General features: G+C 40.7%; 1 protein-coding gene across 2 annotated transcripts in view; it reads right to left on the bottom strand.

Moving 5' to 3' along the window:
* The window catches only part of Wdr64 (WD repeat domain 64), a 118,842-nt gene that overhangs the window by 7,418 nt on the left and 86,842 nt on the right, over window positions 1-24,582 (bottom strand). For both annotated transcript variants that reach the window (XM_021199133.1, XM_029539220.1), the window contains exons 16-26: window positions 22,178-22,308; window positions 18,573-18,674; window positions 17,308-17,377; window positions 16,444-16,480; window positions 15,496-15,632; window positions 13,390-13,495; window positions 12,429-12,487; window positions 11,294-11,403; window positions 5,208-5,396; window positions 2,644-2,749; window positions 902-982 (exon numbers count right to left, since the gene is read on the bottom strand). In XM_021199133.1, coding sequence (XP_021054792.1) covers window positions 902-982; window positions 2,644-2,749; window positions 5,208-5,396; window positions 11,294-11,403; window positions 12,429-12,487; window positions 13,390-13,495; window positions 15,496-15,632; window positions 16,444-16,480; window positions 17,308-17,377; window positions 18,573-18,674; window positions 22,178-22,308 — 1,128 coding nt within the window. The remainder of the gene's footprint in view (window positions 1-901; window positions 983-2,643; window positions 2,750-5,207; window positions 5,397-11,293; window positions 11,404-12,428; window positions 12,488-13,389; window positions 13,496-15,495; window positions 15,633-16,443; window positions 16,481-17,307; window positions 17,378-18,572; window positions 18,675-22,177; window positions 22,309-24,582) is intronic.

Genomic DNA, 24,582 nt, shown 5'->3' with positions numbered 1-24,582 from the left:
TTGATTTGTTTGAGTTAATTTTATATTCAGCTACTGCACTGAAGCTGTTTATCAGGTTTAGGAGTTCTCTGGTGGAATTTTTAGGGTCACTTATATATACAATCATATCATCTGCAAATAGTGATATTTTGACTTCTTCCTTTCCAATTTGTATCCCCTTGATCTCCTTTAGTTGTCGAATTGCTCTGACTAGGATTTCAAGTACAATATTGAATAGGTAGGGAGAAAGTGGGCAGCCTTGTCTAGTCCCTGATTTTAGTGGGATATGGCAAGAACTTTTAATGACTAAACTATCTCTCCAGACATTCACTGTTAATTCTTGGTCACTGTCAGCATCATTGTTACTTGTTATCTACTACAGTGAACATGTCCTTATAGAGTTAAGTAATGCTAAAGATCTGTGTTGATATTGAGTTGACATATTTGGTATTTGGTTTATTATTTCCTGGCTGCATTCATTAGATACTTAACTGGTTCCCTGGGGTAGAGACTTGGATGATGGATTCAATGACTTTTGGGCATATAATAGCATAGGCACAGTGATGGAGTATCTAGTTATACTCAAGCCATTCTGGAATATAGGGACAGTATGGGGAGAACACAGTAGAAAACAGGGTCCAAAAGTCTGGCAGAGCCAGATCATAGAAAGTTTGTATGTTCTTCTAAGGCATCTGGGTTTTATCCTGAAAGTACCAATTGCTAGGTCAGAGCTCAAAGTCACTCCCCTGTGCAACAGCAGAAGTGAACATTTCAAGCTACTAATAGATACCTGACCCAAGACTTGTCTGGGATAAGAACCACTACATTTACAAAAGCACCAGAAGGCTGATTGTGTCAACAATGAGAAGTCAAATTTTGTATTGTCCTGTTACCACTGTAGTTCTAGAAACTTCTAACTTACCCTGTATATAGGCAGAGAACCAAAAACAATCCCTGCCTCTCGGTTTTCTGTCAGGAAACCTTCCAAAGCATATCGGCGAATCTATAAAACAAAGCAATGATTTACTGGAAGGGGCACATTATATCCATCAAATATTCATCAAAATATGGGGGTCAAGTCTAACTCACTGATGTAGATCTTAGGCAAGTTGCCTGTTGATGACAAATTAGGGGAAGGGGCTGCCCCAATGGAAGTGATATTATTGGTACTGCAAACTGTGTGTCCAAAGGAATTTATCAGAAAACTGACCAGTTTAATCAGAGACTCCAAGTGAATCACATCTCAGCTCAACTGGTGTGGAAGCCTATTCTCTCACTGGACAAGTGAGGTGGGATGATAAGAAAGTGAGGGAAGAAATTTGGTATTCTATTCAAGTGTTTCAAGGACTCTACAAAGCCTTTCTAAGGATGTTAACCAATTTACTTAATATTTCAGTTATCATCTCACCTTTAGTTTGGTGTGTATGTGTTTGTGTGTGTGTGTGTATGTGTGTGTGTGTGTATGTGTGTGTGTGTGTACTTTTGGGACAATTCTCTATGTAGTCTAGGCTGTCCTGGAACTTACTATGTAAACCAAGCTAGCCTTCTGGCCCAGCGTACTTATGCCTGTCTCCTGAGTTGATATATAACAGTAGGGCCCGGCTATTTTCAACCTTGCCAGTATCATGTTGCCACATTGCTCTTCAGTGACTTTCTACCAGTTTGTATGACTGTCACTTCTGTTTTTCTGACAAACAGAAGATTGTTGTTTGTGGTATCACCAGACTATTTAGATCCTGGAATGCCCAAAGTGGAATGCCCAAAGTGTTGTTGCAGTGCATTTCTCTGTGTACTAAAGAGGTGTCTTTCCATGTGCTTATTGGCATGTATTTTTTTCTTTAGTGAACTATCCAAGCTTTTAAAGCAATTTTAGGACTCTTATTTTTGGAGCTTTTTCATATTCCAGGTACCAACCTCTGCTCATTTATGAGTGTTCTGAAGAGGGGTGAGTTTGGAAAGGTGAAGGGACGTTCTGCCTGTGTCAAAGGTACCCCAAATGAGTCACATGTTAGGGGTAGGAAGCTCAGAGAGACAGTGAGTGTGACTGATAGATGGACAGACTGTGGGGCCAGGCCTGGGCTAGAGATGAATCCAGACAGCTGTGCTTGCTTTATTTGTTGGTGAGCCAGAAGGAATTAATTAATTAATTAATTAATTAATTCCAGACCTCTGGCCCCACACTACATCCATCCTCTAGCATGGTAAATAATGCCAGCTCATTCTTTTTTCTCAGATTGCACAGTAAACAAAATGTGCCCCAGAATGGACACTCATTGCCAGTGGTCCTCAGAACTACAGAACCTTCCCTACTGAGTCAGGGGGACCTGCGGCCATATGCTGCATTTTTGACTTTGATGATACAGGGAGGGAGTAGACAAAATGAGGAAGGTGGGTTCCCCATCCTCCTGAACCTCTTAAAAGAAATACAGCTCGGGTGAAACTTCAGTTTCAGTCCCGTGAGACTCCCCCTCCCCCCTCCCCCGGCTTTCACTTCAGTTTGGTTTCTTATCTACAAATCTATAAGAGAATTGACTTGTATTGTCTATGCCAAAAAAGTTGTGGCAGTTTTTAAAAGAGCGACAAACCAAAAGCCACGGTTACAGGAGCTAGACTATTTGAATTCAAAAATTCAAAAGCAAAGGTAAGTTTTGTTATCTTAGCTACCTTTGGAGAAGAAAGAGACTTGAAAAATTTAAAATCATGTTGCACTTCAAAGGGACTGAGAGGTGGCCGCTTAAAAAGCAAAGACATTGAGCTCATTTTTTTCCATCTGCATACAAAAATACAACAACAAAAAAAAAAGTCAGGTACATAGCTATAGCTTTCATTCCTTGCCAAATAATCAAATATCCATGTGTCCCCTCTCTCTCTCTGCTCCTCATATTGCCTGACTCTCATGGCACCAGTCCCAATGACGCTGACTCTACCTAATTCCATTTTGCTTCCTCCATCTCCCTCTAGGGAAACCACAGTGATTTCTACTCTTCCAGAATGGCCCATGTAATTAAAACCATCAATTGTCATTTGGGGGGAGCCCTATATAGAAAAAACGGGGGAAAGTCTTATAAATTCAATGCTTGAATTTTGAGTGGCCTTGGAAAGTTCCCTCTACAGTTAAAACTTATTTACATATATATTTAGAAAGTCATAACTGAGCATTAAAAACACCTTGAAGACAAAATCAATAATATGTCTTGAGACATGATCGTTCTAGGCCCAGAGAGAAAGCTCAGTGGGTACTACCGACTGACTGATGATATCAGTTCAATTGCCAGGAATCGTATGGTAGAAGGACAGAACTGACTGTTGTCTGCTGTCCTCTGACCTCCACAGATTTGCTGTTGCATGTACTCTCTGTTCCTTCCCCACAAACAAACAAACAAACAAACAAATGTAAAGTTACAGAGTCATTCTGTAGAACAAGGCTTAATTTTCACTATAGAGCAAACTTAGTTTTTAAAAACACAATGTGAGCATAATCATACATTTAAATCATTTGACTTATGCCAACCCTTTCATGCTTTGGTATTTACAAGTTCAACCTGACCCCTCTGCTTGTAGTATTCACTACTAGTTTTTCAGGACAATTTTTTTGAGTGCCTGTTGGGTACTGGCATTGATCTGAGAACAGGGGATCTGAAGTACTAAGACCCCCATAGTTGATATCAATTCAGCAGAAGCTAGAATCCCAAGGATCAAGCTTGTGGGCGTGGCCGGGAGGGATGACGCTTCTTAGGTTGACTGAGGTGAGAAACCCTACACTAAATCATCCCACCAGCTGGGGTCCTGACAGAACACCAAGGAAAAGCTAAGATAATCACCACTCTGTCACTCTCTATGTCATGACCAGTTTCTTCAGGCTTTTGTCACCATGACTTTCCTGCCAAGATGGGTGGTGCCATATAACCATGAGACAAAACAACTCTTCCTTGAGATATCTTTGCTAGGTATTTGGTTATAGCAGCAAGTCGAGTAACTAATACATGATACATGGATATTCAAGTCTGGAAAATTAACCCCCAAATAGGGCAAATTACCGCTCCTTGATGAGTATTACCACATCTCGATAGGCCGAGTGCTGCAAGTCTATCTCATATATTTTATCCAGGCTCCTTTCTATTGCTCCTTACTGTTCAGCCAAGGCAAGCCTTGAGCCTCCTGGGGGAGCTTTTCAGTCATCTGGAGACCTTCTCAGTTTTCCCCAAGTTGGCTGTGTTTTTGAGTTCTATAGTTTCTGACTCTTACCTCCAATTTATTTTTTATTTTTTATTTTTTTTATTATTTTCTTTATTTACATTTCAAATGCTATCCCAAAAGTTTCCTATACCCCTCCCCCCACCTCTGCTCCCCTACCCACCCACTCCCACTATTTGGCCCAGGCCTTGCCCTGTGCTGGGTCATATAAAGTTTATAAGACCAAGGGGCCTCTCTTCCCAATGATGGCTGATTAGGCCATCTTCTGCTACATATGCAGCTAGAGACACGAGCTCAGGGGGTACTGGTTAGTTCATATTGTTGTTCCACCTACAGGGTTGCAGCCCCCTTCAGGTCCTTGTTACCTCCAATTTTTATTTTGAGCATTTACTGCATTCCTGGCACCAAATGATGGCATCCAGTCTTCCTAGTTTTGACTCACTTAAGATTCTCCAACAGGACTTTGTCTTTATCAACTGCCTCAGGAGGCTTCTGCCTTGGAAGATAGTTATAAGCCACCTGGTATGGGAACTGAACTGTGGTCCTATACAAGAACAGTAAGTTCTCTTAACCACAGAACCACTTCTTCGGTTCATTTGTTATGGTGGGTTTTGTTTGTTTGTTTGTTTGTTTTGCTTTGTTTATTGACAGAGAGTTTTGCTTGGTTGCCTATGACAACCCTGGGAGTACTAAGACTGCAGGCATGAGCAGCCAGAGCTACTATATTTTTCCACTTCCCCCCTGGGCCCCATATGTAGGATTATATCATATCATGGTTATTTAGTGCCTCTGCTGACACAAATGTCTCTTTGTTCTTCTGTGGTATTGCCAACTGGCTATTGAGAATTAGACATTTCCGGGACTACTGCATTATTACTGAATTTTAATTTTTTTATTTATGTGTTTCTCCCTTCCATGGGGCTTCAAAATTATTGAAAACTTTTGATTTTGAATTCCCCATTGCATTACAGTGCCACCCCATAGTAATAATTTAGTTCTTGTCTGTTCGTTTCAAGAAAACCGAATGGCCTCACCTTTCACGGTCAAATATCAGAGGATATTCATATTTTTGTGTTTTTTCTGTGAACTTGCTTTCTTCTTTAATCTCTACGGGATATTCATTAACATCACAAGGCAAAATGAAGTCACTTGTTTGGGATAATTCAAACATTCTTCGTTGTCCAAAATACCCACAGTAATGCCCACTGGTGGAATTCCAGATCCTGGAGGAGGGGCAAGGAAGGAGAGGGCAGTAACTGGATAGTCAGAAGTGAGTTTGAGCACGGGCCATAGAGCATACGCATTGCCTTGGAAAGTTCTTTCAATAGTAGTCGCCCTAAATGCTATAGATAGCTAAACGTATGTGAACTTTGGAACTCAGGGCCTCAAGCATACCAGCTCACCATCCTGTCACTGGACTACACTCCCAGCCCTCGACGTGAGTGTCTTTATCAGTCAAAATTCTAACCTGTAACGTTTTGGCATTAGCCAACTTGAACTTTTCCCTGTAGCCTTCACCGATGAAAGCCAGAAAACAAGAAAGACATTTCCCTCCAAACATCCCTGCTACCACAAGCTAGCTCATGCTGAGAGTTTATGAGTTAAGTTAGGTCTTACCATAGGCTATGTTCATCTGTCCTATTAGGAAATCATCATCAGCAGAACTCATGACAAGAGAGATCTGGAGATGCTTTTAGAGATACTAAATTCCCTTCATGTTCCAAGCACAATCCTTCCTCTTTTAAGTCCACAGCTGAGCACTGAGGAAGAATGCTAAGGGAAGTCGTTTTTACCCATCAGTATTATTTGTCTGCCATTGGCCCCATGAAGCTTCCCCAGCCTGCCTAGGTGATTTAAACTAATGTAAAATACCATTAGCAGGGATGTGTGCTCTGTATCTTACAGAGAGATGTTTTGTGTCTTCATTTTTCTGCCTTTCATTTTTGAGGGTCAGGTCCAGCCATCCAGAGATTTAGAGGGAGTTCCTGGCTAAACAAGGCTGTCTCATGAGATACTGCTCTTTCTGTGTTAGCCTCTCTACAGATATCTCTTTGTCTTGGTTTCAACACTAACCAGGGGTTCTGCTGTACTGACCAAGAAGGAAGATAACCTAGAGGGACCAAGAGTAGATTCTACACAATTCAGGTAGAGACTACCTCTAGCTGCTGACGGAGGGGACAAGCACGGATATCCAAATGAGACTCCTCATGCTCAACATGGTCTGAGGATTTAACATGAGCATCTTACATACCTCCTATATTCTAGTTTACTGCACTACTGAGGTAGCATGGCCTTCCCACAGCTGTTACCAGTAAGGAAACAGAGTTATCAAGAGCATTTATAACGAGCCCTTTAAACAGAGAAGCAAGAAGCTTAAGAAGCTAAATGAACTCTGCTCCAGACACATAACTAAAGCTATGTGCTTTCCAGCCTCACAGTGTCTCTTGTGCTTCATGGCTCTGTCACAAATGAATAACCCCCCCTGATACTCTGAACCTTAGACATGGACCCTGAGCTATCATGGGGCTTCTGAATTCCTGTCCAATGAATCAGGCTTAAGTCTCAATTATGATTTTTTTCCTCCATTGAAAAATCATAATCATTTTATAAACAAGATTTAGAATGTTAGAGGGTATGCCTGTTGAGAGTGTGGCAGCATATATTAGCCAAAGGATGTGGCTTACTTACAAAGGCGGCAGTGCTTTGTGACAGCTATTAATAGAGACGAGCTCTATGAATCAAGTATCTGGGGAGTGTTCCAGTTAAAGGAATCATAAAAATAATCTCTCCAGGCCAAGGACGACTGGCTTGAACAGTGAACTACTCTAAATGTCTGTGTCCCCCCAAAGTCATGTTGAACCCTAATTCCTAATAGGAAGGCATGAGGTGGAGTCTCTGGGAAGTGTTTAAGTCATGAGAATTCTACCTTCATAAATGGAATTAGTGCCTGCCTTAGTCTATTTCTTTTTTCTATAACTGAAAGCATGATGTACTGAGACTGAGAGATTCAAAACTAGATGGTCATATAGGGTGAGGTCCTCTATTGCTAGTAGGGGCTCTCTACAGAGTCCTAAGGCTGTTCAGCAGCATCATAGGACAAGGCAAATTTATCCTCACTTGGGACTTTTATCCTTTAACTTTCTATATTGTGTGTGTGTGTGTGTGTGTGTGTGTGTGTGTACATGGGTTCTTTTGTGGAGGTTAGAGGATAATTTGTGGAAGTTGGTTTCCTCTCTATTATGTATGTTTTCAAGCCCAAACAGATCATCAGGCTCAGCAACAAGTACCTTTGCACTCTGAGCCATCTTGCCAGCCCTCTCTTTTTATGAACCACAGTCTCATAACCAGCCCTCTACCTTACAGCCTCATGTCATTACCTTGGTTACTTCTTAGAAATCCTAACTTCTAAATATCACTGTCAAATTAAGTTCCTGCTCTCTCTCTTTCCTCTCTCTCCTCTCTCTCTCCTCTCTCTCTCTCTCTCTCTCTCTCTCTCTCTCTCTCTCTCTCTCTCTCTCAAATTATTTTATTAGACATTTTCTTCATTTACATTTCAAATGCTATCCCAAAAGTCCCCTATACCCTCCCTCCGCCCTGCCCCCCTACCCACCCACTCCCACTTCTTGGCCCTGGTGTTCCCCTATATGGGGCATATAAAGTTTGCCTCTCTTCCCAATGTTGGCTGACAAGGCCATTTTCTGCTATATATGCAGCTAGAGACACAAGCTCTGGGGGTACTGGTTAGTTCATATTGTTGTTCTACCTATAGGGTTGCAGGCCCCTTCTGCTCCTTGGGTAATTTCTCTAGCTAAGTTCCTGCTCTCTTAATGCCTTATGTTGGTGATGAAATTTTAGCAGGAGTTTTAGAAGGAACATTTAAATTATAATAGTGTTCTAACAAAAGAGTTCTGATGGAGCTGGTTGACCCTTTCCACAGTGTCATGGTTTAGATGTAGAATATGCCCAAAGGTTAATGTGTTGGACGTTTGGTCTCCAATTGGTGGCACTAGAGAGAGTTGATGGGATCATGCAGGCACTGATCTTATGATTGGATCAGTTCTCAGTAAATAGGTTGTAAGGAAGCAGGTTAGTGTTTTACTGGTCACTGGGGACATGCTTTTGAAAGTCATGTCATAGATCCTTTTTGCATGTGTTTCCCAGCCTCTAGAAGTGAACATTTTCCTCTACCATGATCCTCCATCAGGAGACTCTCTCTCACTGCCGGTCTAAAACAAGGATGCTACACCACTCAGGACTGAAGTCTCTGATGCTCTGGGCCTAAGTAGCCCATCCCTTGCGGGCCCCTAATATGGTTCAGAGAGAAAAGGCACTTGTTGCTCATCCTGATGACAGGAGTCTGATCCTCTGAGTGTGAAATGAGAGAACTGACTCCATGAAGTTGTCCTCCGACCTCCATGTGTGCACCATGGCACACTTGTGCACCCCCATCTCTCGAGCATGTACTTGTATATCATACCACACACACACACACACACACACACACACACACACACACACATTCTTTCTCACACACATACATACATGCATGCTTAAAACCTTCCACCTTTAATTTAATTGAATCCAGTGTTCTGTTGTAATGATGGAAAGTTGGTACCATGTTAGGAGTTAGGCAGGTGACATTTAGGAAGCAGGGAATAAGCTCTAACTGTTTGATCTGCTGATATGTGATCTTGGACAGCCCAGTCTCCAGAACCATGAGCAAAAGATTTCTCTTGTTTGTAAACAGTACATTTGAAAGTGCTTTGTTATAGCAGCCTAAAGAGACAGAGACAAGAAGATAATGCTCATAGCAACAGAGGCTTCTATACCTGTGGTTGGTGTGTGTACATATGCACATGCACTTGCATGCATGCACAAAGACATGTACTATAACCTTCATCAAGCATTTCTGTTGAGGGGTAGATGAAAACAAGCCCACGTAAAGACCAGAAGACCAAGTCATTAACACCATTTGTAATAATACTATTTTTTTTCCTACGAATAAAACAATAGACCACTTCTTTGACACAGAAATATCTCTATGTATTTGCCTCCTCTATGGAACCATCTTGATCTTGATATTCCCAAAGTTTCCCTGAATCTTTCCGTATTATAGTTCTTTGGTGACTTCTATCTGGAATGACATCAGGGCTCCCTGGTTGTACATGGCAGGTCCCATTCTCCATTTTGATCTTTCACTTTCTCCTTTAGTTGAAGCTCATGTCCTCTTGATTTGACCTGCAACATGGCTTCCAACTTTAAGCCATTTATTTCCTGTCTAAAACCTGCTAGTGTCTTCTTTAAAGATAAGTTACGTATTCAATTCTATAGCCATGCCTACTAGGTACTACACAGTTGTTTCCCCGACAGAACCCCCATCATCAAGCTAACAGTTAGCCAGGACCTGTTGAATTTTAATTCAATAATAATAACAACAACAACAACAACAATAATAAATATTTCCTCTTTTAAATTTGTATTTCGATTGGTCTCACATGCTCGAAGCCTTGCTAGATTTCCTAATATGGTCTAACTCCATCCTTTTAAGAACACAATTCAGTGCCATGATTTAAAAACATTTCAGGTGGGCAGCAGTTTGTCTCTAGAAATGTCATGATATTTCCTTTCCTTTTCTTTATGTCTGTCTATGTATTTTTAGTATTTGGGGTACACGTGTTTAGCATTGATTACAATTAATTAGTTAAGTTCAAGTAAGTAGGTTACACAAAAATCAACCACACTAGAATAACTAGCCAACTTTCTTCTCTTTTTACTGGGTGACCTTTTGTTTGGGTGGCTTTCTTCCCCTTCTTCTCTTGTTTATTTTCCTCCCTTTTCTCCATTCTTTCCTCCCTTTCCTGTCCTCCTCAGGTGCCCTCTCCCTTCCCTTCCCAATTCTTTTTGTTTTTTTTTTTTTTGGTTTTTCGAGACAGGGTTTCTCTGTGTTAGCCCTGGCTGTCCTGGAACTCACTCTGTAGACCAGGCTGGCCTCGAACTCAGAAATCCGCCTGCCTCTGCCTCCCAAGTGCTGGGATTAAAGGCGTGCGCCACCACGACCGGCCCCTTCCCAATTCTTGCCTCTCTTCTTTATACTTCTCTCTTCCTTCCTTCTTTTCTTTCTCCTCTTTCTTTCTTCGTCCTTCCTTTCTTTCTTCTTTCTTTCTTCCTTCCTTTCTTTCTTTCTTTCTTTCTTTTTGTTTCTTCCTCTCTTTCTATCCTTCATTCCTTCTGTCCTGCTCTCCCATTTCTTTTCTTTCCTTTTATGCTCCCTCTCCCGCTCTCCTTTATTTCTCCTTCCCTCTTCATTCATTCATCTCCATCCTTCCTACCCTTCCCTCTCTCTTTCTGACAAGATTTCTCAATCTGGATCACAATTCCTGAGCCTAAGAGATGCCCCTGCCTCTTTATCCCCCAACGACCTGGGACTGTAGCTCTGCCCCACTCTACCTGGCTACATGCTCTTCTCTATGACTATTTTTTAAACTCTTGATCCAAAGTCTCCTTCTGTGGCCTTTCCCAGGTTTGAGTCTAGTTCTCTGAGCTGTCTATCCTGTTTAATCCTCTGAAACAATCCTATAAAACCCAATTCTACTATAAATATTTGTCATAACTTTAAAAAAATGGTATTTGCTTAATGAGTCTGTGTGAGAGCAACCATTACAAAGAATGTTTCTGCTCCCCTTTTTCATAGGGGAGTCCTCATGTCTATGGATATAGAAAAAGAATTCAAGTGAGTGATAAGTTTTTCAAAACTTTGTTATATAACTTTTTGGTTTCCTTATAAACTTAATCTAATAAGTGTACTAAGATTGTACTTTAAAAAAAAAAGTCCCATGAAGGGGGTGCATCATCAACAGTGATGTTGTAATCCTAGCTCATGGAATACATGAAGAAAGCTCCAATCCCATCTTCCAGATCCCAAGTCTGGTTGTTATGTTGTCCTCAGGTGGAGGACACATCAGATATTTAATTGGTAACAATACAAACCCGATCTTAGCCAAAAGACCAAGAAACGACCCACAGTGCTGCATCTTTACTGAACACATCAACATTAGCACCAACTCTGACTCTGCCCATACTAGAAACCCCGATTTCACAGGATGGACCTGTCTGAGTTTACCTCACTGAGCCATCAATGGAGGCAGTAAGCACCAGCTGCTTGTCTTCCACATAGATCACTTGAATAATTTCTAAAGAATGGGCACGCCAGGAAAGCAGCTGCTTGAATTTCTAGATGGCAACAAGAAGATCTTGGAATGAATCAAAACACAGTCTCAAGCAAAATCATTTCTCATTGAGGAGCTACATTTATGAGTGGGTAGGATATACAGTGATTAAGGCTCTGCTCTGATGAGCTTTCTCTTGCTTACTGAGGTGCCACAAATACCCCAATTTTAGAGAGGTATTACTCTTCACATGTCCCTGCTGGAGAAAGGAGCTCATATATTTATTCTTTTGTCATGGACTGTAGTGGATTGTTAGTAGTTATGGGAGACACAGTGAAGACCATCAGGAGAGAGGGAAAGCAGATCCAGGAGGCAAAGGCCAAGACGACACTGACCAAGAGTCTAGAGAAAGCATTGACTATGTTTACCTTTGCACGGGGTATGGGGTAAGAGGCACTTGTAAGGTATTGGCAAAAAGAGTAGGCACAACTTACTCTCTTTAAAAAACATTGGGGGGGGGGTTCAACTAATATCTTCTTTAACATTTTCCCACAAGTTTGGAATGCCTAAGGGCTTTCAGAAGACACTGTCACAGTTTGTTCTGCAGTAATATGGACACACCCAGATTGCACCCATCAATGGTCACACTAAGATTACACATCCCCTGGACTATCTACTTAGGGTCATCTCTGTGACTAAAGTCCTAGGAGTTTGAAGTTTTCCTGTGTGTCTCCTATTCCTTGAGATCTTAGAGGGTTGAAAAGAATTTCTTCTGAGTTTTCTAGATTGCTGACTCAGTTTCCTGTGGCTGTTCTTAAACAAGCAGGCTAAGACTCTGCACTTTCCCACTTCATATTGTTTCAAAGCCATTAAAGAACATTTGAGTATCCAAGGGTTCTGTCTCTGTCATAAGGTAGCATCCATCCAAGCAAAGGCTGTGGTCATGTAGCTCAAATTGCAGCAGAGTCTGTACTTGGAGAGTGTGTGTGTGGGGGGGTTCACTTGCACTTCCATCTTCTGTGCCTCCAGAACCGTGCTCATAAAACATGAGATGATCCCTGTATTTATGTGGAAAGCTAAAGTTCATACCTTTTCATCATGAGGTGGATCCATGAAGGAACTAATACTGCAAAGGATAACGTGTCCTTCTGTATAAATTTTAAACATTGGAGTCTTTAATTAGATACTATATTCTTTAGGCAAACACTCTCCATAATGACAAATCATTTTGATTCAGGCACTTATATTAGTTGATAGACAGAATCTGAGAAACCAGATACAAAAAAAGGAATTTGGAGTATAGGGATCTAGCTTGGTAGGGGACTTGCCTAGCATTTGAGAAATCCTGGGTTTGATCCCCAGCACTGCATAAAACTGAGTGTGGTGGCACATCCCTGTAACCTTAGCTTTCAGGAGCTATAGGCAGTATGACTAGAAGTTCAAGGTCATCCTTGGTTATATAGTAAGTTTGAGGCCACCCTGGGCTACCTGAAATCTTATCTCAAATTTTGTAAAAAAGAAAGAATGAGCAGCAATAGTAAGTAAGTTTGTTTCATAAAAAAGAAGGGGAAAACATTTCCAAGCCCATTTTAATAAGCTACCTTATTATACCCTGATAACAAATCCAGATAAAAATATAACAATAAAGAAGAATTATAGGACTACCTACATGAGGACTCAAAATCTTGGTCCTGGAGGACAGACAGGAAGAAGGGCATATGCCACAAACATAGAAGATTGACTTTCATACCCACCCCACTGTAACGGTAACTTTCTCATCGTGAGCATACCTCTTGGAGACTTTCATTTGTCTCTGTAAATGTCATGCGTGTTTCTCAAGAGATATTTTTATATTATGCAGGTTCTTTTATTTTTTCCAAGACAGGGTTTCTCTGTGTAGCCCTGGCTGTACTGGAACTCATTCTGTAGACCAGGGTGGCCTCGAACTCAGAAATCTGCTTGCCTCTGCCTCTGGATTAAAGGTGTGCACCACCACTGCCCAGCTGCAGGTTCTTAAAATGCAGCTTAATTGGTCAGAACAAGGACTTACCCACGTTCCCAGCCAACAGTATCCTGCAGCACGAATCGGTGTATAGTGACGTCAGGGAAATGGCAGAGTGCTTTGTGAAGGGCAGTATGTCTTTTATAAGCTTCCCCTAAACCAAGCACAAGGCAAACAAGGCTTCTATGATAATAAGTTCTATAAAATCATAAGATTAAAGTTGAATTTCACTCTACCTAAGACATCTTGATTTTTATCTCTACTACTAACAGGATTTTCTCGTCTGCACTAAAAATAACTTGACCCTATCCATGAGGATTTATTACTTTGAAATGAAGGATAAGTAAAATTATGGATAACTTCCAGCTGATTGTTATTGATTTCCTCTTTTCTCTGTGTTTTGCATGGGTGTTTTCACTCAATTCCTTGTGTGGAATTTGAACTAGAGGGTTTCTCCTTACAGTGACATTCCTTTCAAGTCAAATGCAACTGCATGGTAACAAGGCATATTTCAACAGACATACTACATGCTAGGCAAACATACCTGACTATTGAAGCAATAATGGATTGCAAAAGGTTCAAACTCACATAAACTATTTTGAGTGCTATAAGCTAGCCTTTGGAAGGACTTCCATAGCATTATCTCATTGGAGACTTACTGAGAACAGAGTTTGAATCAGCAGCTATTCTCTAAGACTCCTTGGGTATCATCTCTTCTGCTTCTCCCTTTTCTTTACCACAGATAAAAGGCATTCTATTCCAAGGTCACCTGGGAGACACTTTGTGTTTTCAAACCTCAGGCTTCCTTACAAAGCTAGAACCTGTGGGTAGACTGGCACTGAGCTGGCAGACAGCCTTGCTGCTTTGTGTTCTTGGTTCTCAGTGTGGGTCACACAACACCATTGTCATCTCCTGGGTCCCTTGTAGAAGGCTCACCACAGTGTTTGTATCTTCTTGTGTCTCCTAGAGTTTCAGGGTCATAATGGGTCATCTCCTTAGAACTCCATCATTGTCCACTCCCATGCTCTGAATTCTTGTTCTTTTTTAAAAAATTTGCTGTGTGTATGTTGCATATGTGGAGCTCAGAGGACAATTTTGTAGATCTACTTCTCTCCTTCTTCCAGGGTTTGAGCTCAGGTTTTCACACTTGTATGGCAACGAAATTTTACACACCGAGCTACCTTTCTGGTCCCTAATTTGTACTTTTAAATTGGGATGCACACCCTCCATCCCAAATCACTTGAACTCTTTTGATAAATTAAAGCTACTGTTTTCACAGTAAAAAAAAAACTTTAAGGACATTCAAAGTGATGCCATAGCATCTTTCAGTAATTTATATCATTAAAGTTTGATATTAAGGTTCAGCCAGTAAAGGGGCTTGCTGCCAAACCTGGCAACCTACATTTGATCCCTGAGACCTGCATGGTGGAAAAGGTGACTCTCACAGGATTCCTTCTGCCTTTCTCATTACTGCTACAGCATGTATGTACATGTATGCATGTACAGTTATACATATATGCAGATAAATAAAGATAATAAAATATTTTATATGCTATATATCAGTATTCTTTTATTTCTGTTTAATGCTATGCAAATATGAAACTGTAGGTATGGTGTGTGTGTGTGTGTGTGTGTGTGTGTGTGTGTGTGTGTCCAGACCAGGGAACAATCTTGGCTGTCACTCCTCAGGAAGATCATTTACCTTATTTTGAGACAAGATCTCTGCCTTGCCTATAGCTTGTCAGCTAGAATATCTGGCCTGCAAGCCCAAGGGATCTAGTGATCCCCCCTCCCAACACTGGGATTATAAGTGTTCTCGACCTTGTTCAGGTTTTTATTGTGGATTCTAGGGGTTTTACTCATCTCCCTAGCCCCTTGCATCCTTTTATAGAATACATTATCAATGACACTTTACTTAAATATCCAGTAAACTATTATTATCAATTCACAGCTGAGCTTGAAAGATCTGAAACTGTTAACAGTTTGGATGACTTAATGCCTTTAGTAGTAAACCAGACCTAATATAGAGTTTGGCAATTGTTAGTGGATAGACCTTGGCTGGAAGAGGGAAACATTTGAATTGAATTCCATGTGGAAGAAGGCTGCAGTGTATAACCATCCTCTTTATCATCCCATCTCTTCTGAGTCCCTCACCTCCAGTGTCCACAAACGGAGGTGCCCGTCCTCATGTGCAGAGACCAGGAGAGGAGGCTGTGGTTCCACGGAGCCGACGGGTGCGGGCTGCTTCCTGCTTGCTGACTGCTGCTCTCCCACCATGTCTGTATGCTCACCTAGTAAGAAAAACTCATGAGCTCTGCTGGTATTTGCAACCCGTGGAGTTTCAAGCTTTATGGAACAGCAAAGAAGAGATGTGCGGGAAAGAGTAATGGAAGGTTTTCTCAAAAAAATTTTAGTTTAAACTTGAGAAGGGAAGAAAACAGAAAAAGTACTTGTACAATAAGATCCTGGATCATGGGGAAAGTCTAAAAGACTTGGCTGGGGTCCTGTTTGTAAAAACCTCTAGAAGATTCTGCATGTGGTACCTAAACCTTGTGAAAGTTTTAACACATCTAGAATGTTTTTATAAATCTAGCATAAGTTTTAGTAAAATGTACTGGAGACTAAAAAGTTCAGGATTATTTTGGAATTTAAAAACCTAGAATTAGCATAAAAGGCATCATTTGTTTTTGTCCATGCTGAGAATGTTTTCAAACATGTCATTCTTTTTTTTAAGTGAACACATGTCAAGAATTACAGACTTCCTGATGATGTTTTCACACATGTATAGAATATACAGTAGTCATATTTACTCTGCATTACTCTTCCACATTCTTTCTCTCTCCCATTGATGCCCTTAAAAGCCATGATTTTAGTAGATATCCTTTCCTTTTGACTACCAAGACCCCCAAATACTTCAATATTCAGTTACAGAAAGAGAACATCAAGACTATTCTATCACATGAAATCCTTGTTGCAGAGGAGCTGCCTGGTCTGGGCCATAGCTCTGTGGTGGAGTACTTGCCCGGGCTGTGTGAGGCCCCAGTGACACAAAGAGAAAGAAAAGACTCAGCCTCTTGTCTACAGAAGTAAGTTCATACTGACCTTTGACCTCGGCATCATGTATGCTTTGCTTACTTCCCTGAATGGAGAAGAGAGAGAAGACGCTTCTGTGACATTGCAAGGGAATGAGATCTACTAGGTGGGCAGCTCCTGCAGAGAGCTGAGTTGACTTTCCTAAGTATTAATGTTAGAAGTCACTTTAAAATTATTTCTTTTGAAATAGTGTATTGCAGAGCTTTTCATAGTCCTAAATGGAAGATCTATAAAATAATGGCATTTCCTGGTGGCTTGCACTAGTGACAGTGATTAGGCCCCCAGTGCATGCCTAATTCTTGGTGTGCCCACCTCTCATTTTACAGACAACCATATCAGGTACCTTTATTCCTCTGATCCTACTGAAAAGGAAACAAACGTAGTGTTCAGTGACAAGGCTAGATTGAATCTGGCAGGACACCGAAGACTTAGATTTGGGCATGGCTCTGCCTGGCTTTTATATCCATCCAGTTATGTTTGCTTTCTACCACACTAGTTCTTTCAAAATAATGTGTGTGTGGAATTTTGACTTAATAAAAATCCTGATTGGAAAAACACTCTGCAAAAATTTGTAAGATTGGAACTGACCACCCAGAAGACCACTGCATTATATTATGGGCTGTGATCTAATTATACCACATGTGAAATATGATAACATAGAAGAGATGCTCAAAATCACTGGGTTATTTTACAAGCCTAAAAACAATGTGTTTAACTCATCAATATGCTTCTTTTACAGCTGTTCACACAACGGAAGACCTTGAAAATAAAGTTCTTCAATGTAGTCATTGAATTTTAGGGAAAACAAAGATTTCACGTGTACACATAGTTACTGCTTACAGCAGGAAGATGTTCTCACTGCCTCCCACTCACCTTGCTACTCTGCGGACCCTTGCTTGAATCACATTGGGTTGATGAGCATATAGAATCCTGACTTGATCTCCTGAAGAGAGATGGAGGAGACACAAGATGGAAAGGTCAGATACTCCACAGAACCCAGAGTGTCCTCCACTCCAGTTTCAGGAGGTTATGTCCTCCTTGTGTGTGGAAGTGTCCCACCCACTAGCCTACAGCTCATACCCACATCCCATGCAATGATTGCTCTCTGGTTTGGTGTTAGAGGAGAATGCAATAAAGCTATGACATGGAAGGGTATGGGTGCTGGCTGGGTCCAGGATACACAGGCCCTGCCCACCTCTCTACTAACGCTAGGTTGAGCCATTGATTTTCCCACCCTGAAAGCAGGGGCAGATGGTAGTGGTAGCGACAAGCCTGGCTAACTTCTTGCACTGTGTTATTTTTTTCTGGTCTGACCCTGTTTCTTCTCTTCTTTGTGGGAATGGACTGAAAGGTAGCTTATGTACAAAAAAAAAAGAAAAGAAAAGAAAGAAAAGAAAAAAAATCCCAGCCTGGATAATACTCTCCAAAGATTTTTGATGTAATTTTAAGACATCATATAAACAAGGTTTTAGATTCTGACTCAGCAACAAGTGAACCCTAACTATAGCACAGAAATCTTTCATTCCCCTCTAGAGATTTCTTTAATATTGTTGCTTGAAACTTCAGACTGCTAAAGCAAAGATAAGTAGAAAATAGAAAAAAAACCTTTTAATTAGACATTTCATAAAGAGTCCTCTGTTCTCACAGGAGTGAGTGAATGGGACTGTCCAATTCTGCTGGGTAGTGCATGAGACTTGCCATGCCATTTCCATGTGTGCCCTCTAAGTCCTAGATTGGCTTCACATCTGCTCTGACAGTGCTAGATTTAGCTAAAAGTACAATCCAGTGGGAAGATCCCATTTCTGCTACTATTGTAAAGGGAGTTGTGAGGCCAACATGGTAAGGGTTCACACAAGGAGGCTGCCACGTCAAGAATCTACACAGAGAGACCAACACGGTAAGGGTCCTCATAGTAAGAGTTACATGATAAGGGTCTACACAGTGACGCTGACATGGTAAGTAAGGGGCTACCCAATCAACATGTCAGGCCCCTAGAAAGTATGACTGTAAGAAAACAAAGGAGTCAGCTCAACACCCACCTTCTTTCTGCTTTCCCTTCCTTAATGCTGGGAGATGGGAGCTCACCTCACCTACCGGGGTTCCAGATAGCACCGTGTGAGCACCAAGCTCTAAGTTACCTTACACATTCAGGACTTCGGAAGAGGAACATTATGTCATTAATTCGAAAACGTTTGGGATCCAACTCAGGATCTGTAGAGAAGCAATCCTCGGGCCGGTATCTGAAAATAAGCATGTCCTTGCCTAACATTGTCATAAATCCCATGCAGATCGAACAACTTCCAATGTTATCACTGTAAATGAAGTGGAAGCCTAGAGTGGTTGAGTTTGATATACCTTCTTTGCTAAGGCTTTACAGAACCACATGATCATCAGATGACCTAAAAGGTTTTTTTTTTTTTTTTTTTTTTTTTTTTTAGACTTTTTTTGTCTCTGTAGCCTTGGCTGTCCTGGAACTCACTCTACAGACCAGGCTGGCACTGAACTCAGAAATCTGCCTGCCTCTGTTTCCCAAGTGCTGGGATTAAAGGCATGTGTCACCACTGCCCGGCTGATCTAAAAGTCTTTAATACAATTAATTGGGGTTGATTTTCTATCTATAAGTCAGAGAGTGTCTGTAGAGAAACAATGGGAAGTTTCATACAGTTTAAACAGAATTATACTCTGAACATGTGGAATGGTAGAGTTCAGTGAAATGTGGCGCCTAACCACTGGAGCTTGTAACTGCACTGTAATCCCATTGCTCTAGGCCCAGAGCCCATGGAACTTCAGGTCTTGAGACTAGAACAGTAGTCTCTAACCACCTACACTACACTCTATGCTCCATCCTTAAATATTTGCATTCCTTTGGGAGACCTGGCCTCTTAGCAACATGCCCCTCCTCCTTTTTAAAGGGAAATTACTTCTGTTAATTTGAGCTGATGAGTGATTGCTAAAATTTGATCTGGAACACTCTTAAAGAACCCATATTTTAAAGGCTTGCTCCCCAGATTGGTGCCCTTGGGAGGTATTGAGCTTTTAAGAGGTGCTGCCTGGTCAGAAGTTTCCTAGTCACTTGGAAAGTAGATCCTTCAGAGAGATCTGGCACCTTCTCCTCCTCTTTCTGTTTATTTTTTCTCTATGAGATATTCCAACTCTGATCTCATGCCTCCTTACAGACCTAAAGCAACAGGATCATTGATCACTTGACCCTCTGAAACCATGAGCCAAGACAAACTGTCTTAGGGATTTGTTACAGCCACTGAAAGGAGACTAACAATGTGGTGCCGGGATCTCATATGAATGGGAGCAATGTACAAAAAGAAGCTTGAGAATCTGAGGATCTTTTTAGCTCAATGGTTTTAGATATGTGTGGTCATCAATCAATCAATCAATCAAGAGATAGATTATTAATTAGCAAGAAATGTTACTAATTTTGAACCCCCAAATCATAATGTTCTTGAGAAAGAAGGGTTCATTCTGACTGATCAAGGAGTAAGACAAAATGAGGTATATTAAGAAATGGTAGGTTGGAGAGATGGTTCAATGGGTAAGGGCACTGGTTGCTCTATTGGTGGTCCTGTGTTCAACTCCCAGCATCCATATGGAAGCTCACAACTGTCTGTAAATCTAGTACCAGAGGATCTGATGCCCTCTTCTGGCCTCTGTAGGCACGAGACACATAGGTGGTACACAGACTTACATGAAGAGAAACACTTATACATAAAAAAAATGGAATTATAACTAAAACCGCAGAAATGGACTCCACCATCAATATAGGAAGAGCATTCAGTTTTTATAACCAGTAAAGCCGAGACTATATTGCCGTACACAGTTCTGGGATAAGCTGTGTCTCTTTTCCAAAAGACTCTAGTGATTCTAAATTAAAATAAATGTTCTATGTGTATGTGTGTTTGTAGATGTGTAGTGGCCAACGGACAACCCCTGTGTTGTTCCCCTGGTATAGGACCCATTGCTTTTTAAGACAGAATGTCTCATTGGCTCAACTTTGTCAAGGAGTTAGGCTGATTGGTGGCTAGCAAACCCTAGGTATCTACTTGTCCCTACTTCCCCAGTGCTGGGGTTATAAGTATGTACCACAGCACCTAGCTTTTTATACTTAGATCCAGGGGTTGAGCTCAGGTCCTTGTGCTTGCAGTGAAAGTACCTTCCTCATTGAACAATCTCCCAGGACCCTACTGCTTTAAAATAATTTTCTGCCTGTAGAAAAGAGACACAATGTATATCTCACCAGTTGTTTTTCTTTACCGAGCACTATCTTTGCACGTATTCCTTGGCAAAATGCTGGGTACTTAAGCAAGAAAAACTGCTAACTTGATATTGGAAATAGCTCAGGACAGCTGCCCCCTCTTTTTACAGTGGCATCGGCACTGATCTTTTTCATCTCTCTTTTGTGCCTTCTCAGTAGTGAGTCAGACAGAAACTGACACGTTCAATGTGAGAACTGTTCATAAGAATGTGAGGAATTGTCTAGTGAGTGTAGACACAGGTATCAAATGACAAGTACTCAGTGCAGAAGAAAAGCCTGAGGACAGGCACCGAGTGTTAGGATGGGGCCAACTTCTGATGAAAAGAGGTGTGGTCCAGGTAGACCAGTAGGAGATAATGCCCTCTAACTAGAGGTAGAGATTTCTTACGTGCTTTCCTCTTTTCCTTCTCCCTTTCCCTTTTGAATCCCTACTTCTCTAAGCTAAGCTTGATTTTATTTTGGTTTATTTAAGATTATTGGGCATTTTTATCTGACAATAATTTTACAAGCCTCCTTGATACAGGGTGTCCATCTAAGATCCCAATTCATACCTCCAAGTACACAAGTCAAGACAGTCTATTATTTACAGTTTAGCCAGACAGATAATACATTATGTTAGTTCCTTTAAACCAATGTCAGAAACACTTAGAGTTGATGATTAACTGGGGAGGGTAAAGACTCTATGATCCAGAGCATTTCAACATGAGTAGTTGAGATCCAAGATATACCCGATATCTTGGCCCATGCTAGAGGCATCGTGTAAATTGGATAAAATAAAATTCTTTCAGAATGTTTATTACCGTTTGTATTTGGCAAAGAAGTAGGATTGGTGGCACTAGGAATGCAGAGGGAGAAGCTTGAGGGAGGGACAGAGGTCAGGAATTGAGAAGTTTGAAGTGACTGAGGAGTGATCAGATTTCCAGTCCATAATTGGATATGTGCAACTTGAAAGTTTGTAGATATTAGTGTGTCAAGTTATTACACATTTTAAATATTTGTTGGGGCTAAAGATATGACTGAGTGGTTAAGAGCACTGGTTGATCTTCTAGTGGACCCAAATTTGATTTCTTGCAGCCACATGCTGACTCACATCTGTTTGTAGCTCTAGTCTAAGGGGATTCAATGTCTTCTTCTGGCCTCTGCCAGTTATCAGGCAAAACATCCATATAAAAAAACAAATGAAATTTTAAAAATAAAATTAAAACCATTTATTGATATCATAAATTTAAACATGGAAAGATCAGATATTTGTGTAAGGAAAAATATCTTGGTTATCCAAATATTTGTGTTTTTTCTGTATGTAATCATGGAATTTAGACATTCAGAATATAATGTACTTATGAGAAGAACCTCCAGGAAAATCCTTCCTAAAGGTTATCACCGCCATTACCAAGACCTCTTTTCTTTGAGTATGCTTGTTATTTAAACTCTTATGCAATAAAATGTCCTATTCCTTAGGGTAACTACAACACTTACATTTCTTTGACAGTAGCTGCTATGAAATTCCATAAGATAATCATGCCATTTGTTGTGCCACACACTATCAAATTATATCCCTCTGTTTGAAATACATCAATGCAGTTCACATCCACATTGACAGCAGGACTCTAAAGAAAAAGAGCACAGATGTAAATTGGTGGGAACACATAGTCAAACTAACTAAACATGTTATAGCTACATGCTGGAATCAACTTCAAGCAGTGTTGTAGTATGTTCAAAGTCATTCAGTATGAAATTTACTACCCTTCCCCCTTTAGCATTAGAAAATTTAGCTTGGATAATTCATTGAAACAACAAAAACATCCTCCCTTCTCTTCTGGTCCCTTTTGATTTAGCAATGACTTATTCTGCTTTACTATTAGTCTCCCTCTCTCTCTCCTCTCTGTCTCTCCTATCTGTCTGTCTCTGTCTCTGTCTCTCTCTGTCTCTCTGTCTCTTTCTCTCTGTCTCTCTGTCTCTCTCTCCCCTCTGTCTCTGTCTCTCTGTCTTCCTCCTCTCTCTCTCCTCTCTCTCCTCTCTCTCTCTCTCTCTCTCCTCTCTGTCTCTCCTCTCTGTCTGTCTCTGTCTCTGTCTCTGTCTCTGTCTCTGTATCTCTCTCTCTCTCTCTCTCTCTCTCTCTCTCTCTCCTCTCTCTCTTTAAATCTTCTCTTCAATCATCTTGAGAAAAACAAAAACAAAAAACAGTCCACATTAGCCATTTCAGTCCTTCACTTGACAAGTCCATCTGTCCAGCTTCTGATGCACTGTACTTTATGGAAACATTTTCTGTATATTGCCAGCTAGTTACATGTGCTTCTTTGCAGTTATCTTGTCTTGGATATTTGTTGAGCATCTTAGGTTCTTGGAATACAGATCTATATATAGCATCTGTGATATAAGATATGTATGAGAATTTAAAGTATGCAGATGAAGTGCTAATTACTGAGTAATCTGGAAATGTTGAATTGGAGACATGTGCAAGACTTGATAGGGACACACAATGACATCTACTGGCTGGCATGATGGCTCAGCTTTTACGTGAGTCCTGGAAATGCAGACTCTGGTCTTCATGCTGGTGTAGCAAGCACCATCTATTTAGCCATTGCTCCAGCCCCATGTCTGTTGTACTTTACTAATTTATCATCTAATTTAAAGAGGTCATGTTTCAGTTCCTTGTCACCTGTGTACATGACTAGTGCCTTGGTTCCAACTCACTGTAGGCTCACCTTTCTTCTGTTGTTAGCTACATACAGTGTTTCATACAGCATGTGCGTCTGTCCAAACCCAGTTCAGTGACAGAGTTGGAAGAGGTAAGTTCGAATTGCTCTCTGAAGTGTGAGGAATTGTATGTATTAATTTCAAGCTCTTTAACAATAAAATATCTTATTGAAACTTCCAATGTAATTCAAGTTCAGTGCTATGCTGACATTTGCTTCAATATGAGGAAAACAATATCTTCTCTATATTAAGATAATCCAATAGACATATTTCAAATTCTATAAGACAAGCTGTATAATTTTCTTGTGGGCTACAGTTATTTCACTAGTTATGGGGGAGCCCTGAAGGCTTCCTTTGATTGGTTCTCTTATAACATACAGTCATCTTATAGATTTTGGTATCTTTGGCCTTAAAAACTGAGAAGCAGAGATACTTTAAGTTAATATTAGAATATATTAATAAAGTTAATGAAAACCGATTTAAAACAATCAAAAGACCTAGATGTTTTAAGAACAGAACAACAACAAAAAATGGCAGCTTCCTTATTTCCCTGTTTTCAGCCTCAACTTCAAACATCGTGCATACTTCATCCTCAGATGTATATGCCTGTAAGCACATTACAGAAATAGCTTTTTGAAGAGACTTTCTATCAAGTTGTCTATTTCAATGTACACAGATACTTCTGACAGTTTTTGAAAGTGCCTGAGTTCTAGTAGTAGTTATGAATGTTTTCCTGGTCATAAACATAAACATTTCAAGCATCCTGAGACAATTTTGTGGTAGCACAGGAAATGTGAGCATAACAAGTATGAAGGGGTAATGAATCTCTCTCTCTCTCTCTCTCTCTCTCTCTCTCTCTCTCTCTCTCTCTCCCTCCCTCCCTCCATTCCTTCCTTTCTTTTTTCTTTCTCTTTTTCTTTGTTTCTTTCTTCTTCTTCCTCTTTCTCTCTCTCTCTCCTTCCTTCCTTCCTTCCTTCCTTCCTTCCTTCCTTCCTTCCTTCCTTCCTTCAAGGGGTAATGAATCTCTCTCTCTTCTCTGTCTCTCTCTGTCTCTCTCTGTCTCTCTCTGTCTCTCTCTCTTCCTCCCTCCCTCCCTCCCTCCCTCTCTCTTCCTTCCTTCCTTTCTTTTTCTTTCTTTCTCTTTTTTCTTTGTTTCTTTCTTCTTCTTCCTCTTTCTCTCTCTC

The sequence above is a fragment of the Mus pahari genome, chromosome 5 (genome assembly GCF_900095145.1).
Source record: "Mus pahari chromosome 5, PAHARI_EIJ_v1.1, whole genome shotgun sequence".
NCBI lineage: Eukaryota > Metazoa > Chordata > Mammalia > Rodentia > Muridae > Mus > Mus pahari.
Note: the sequence above shows the minus strand (reverse complement) of the source record. Positions and strands in the feature narration are given on the sequence as shown.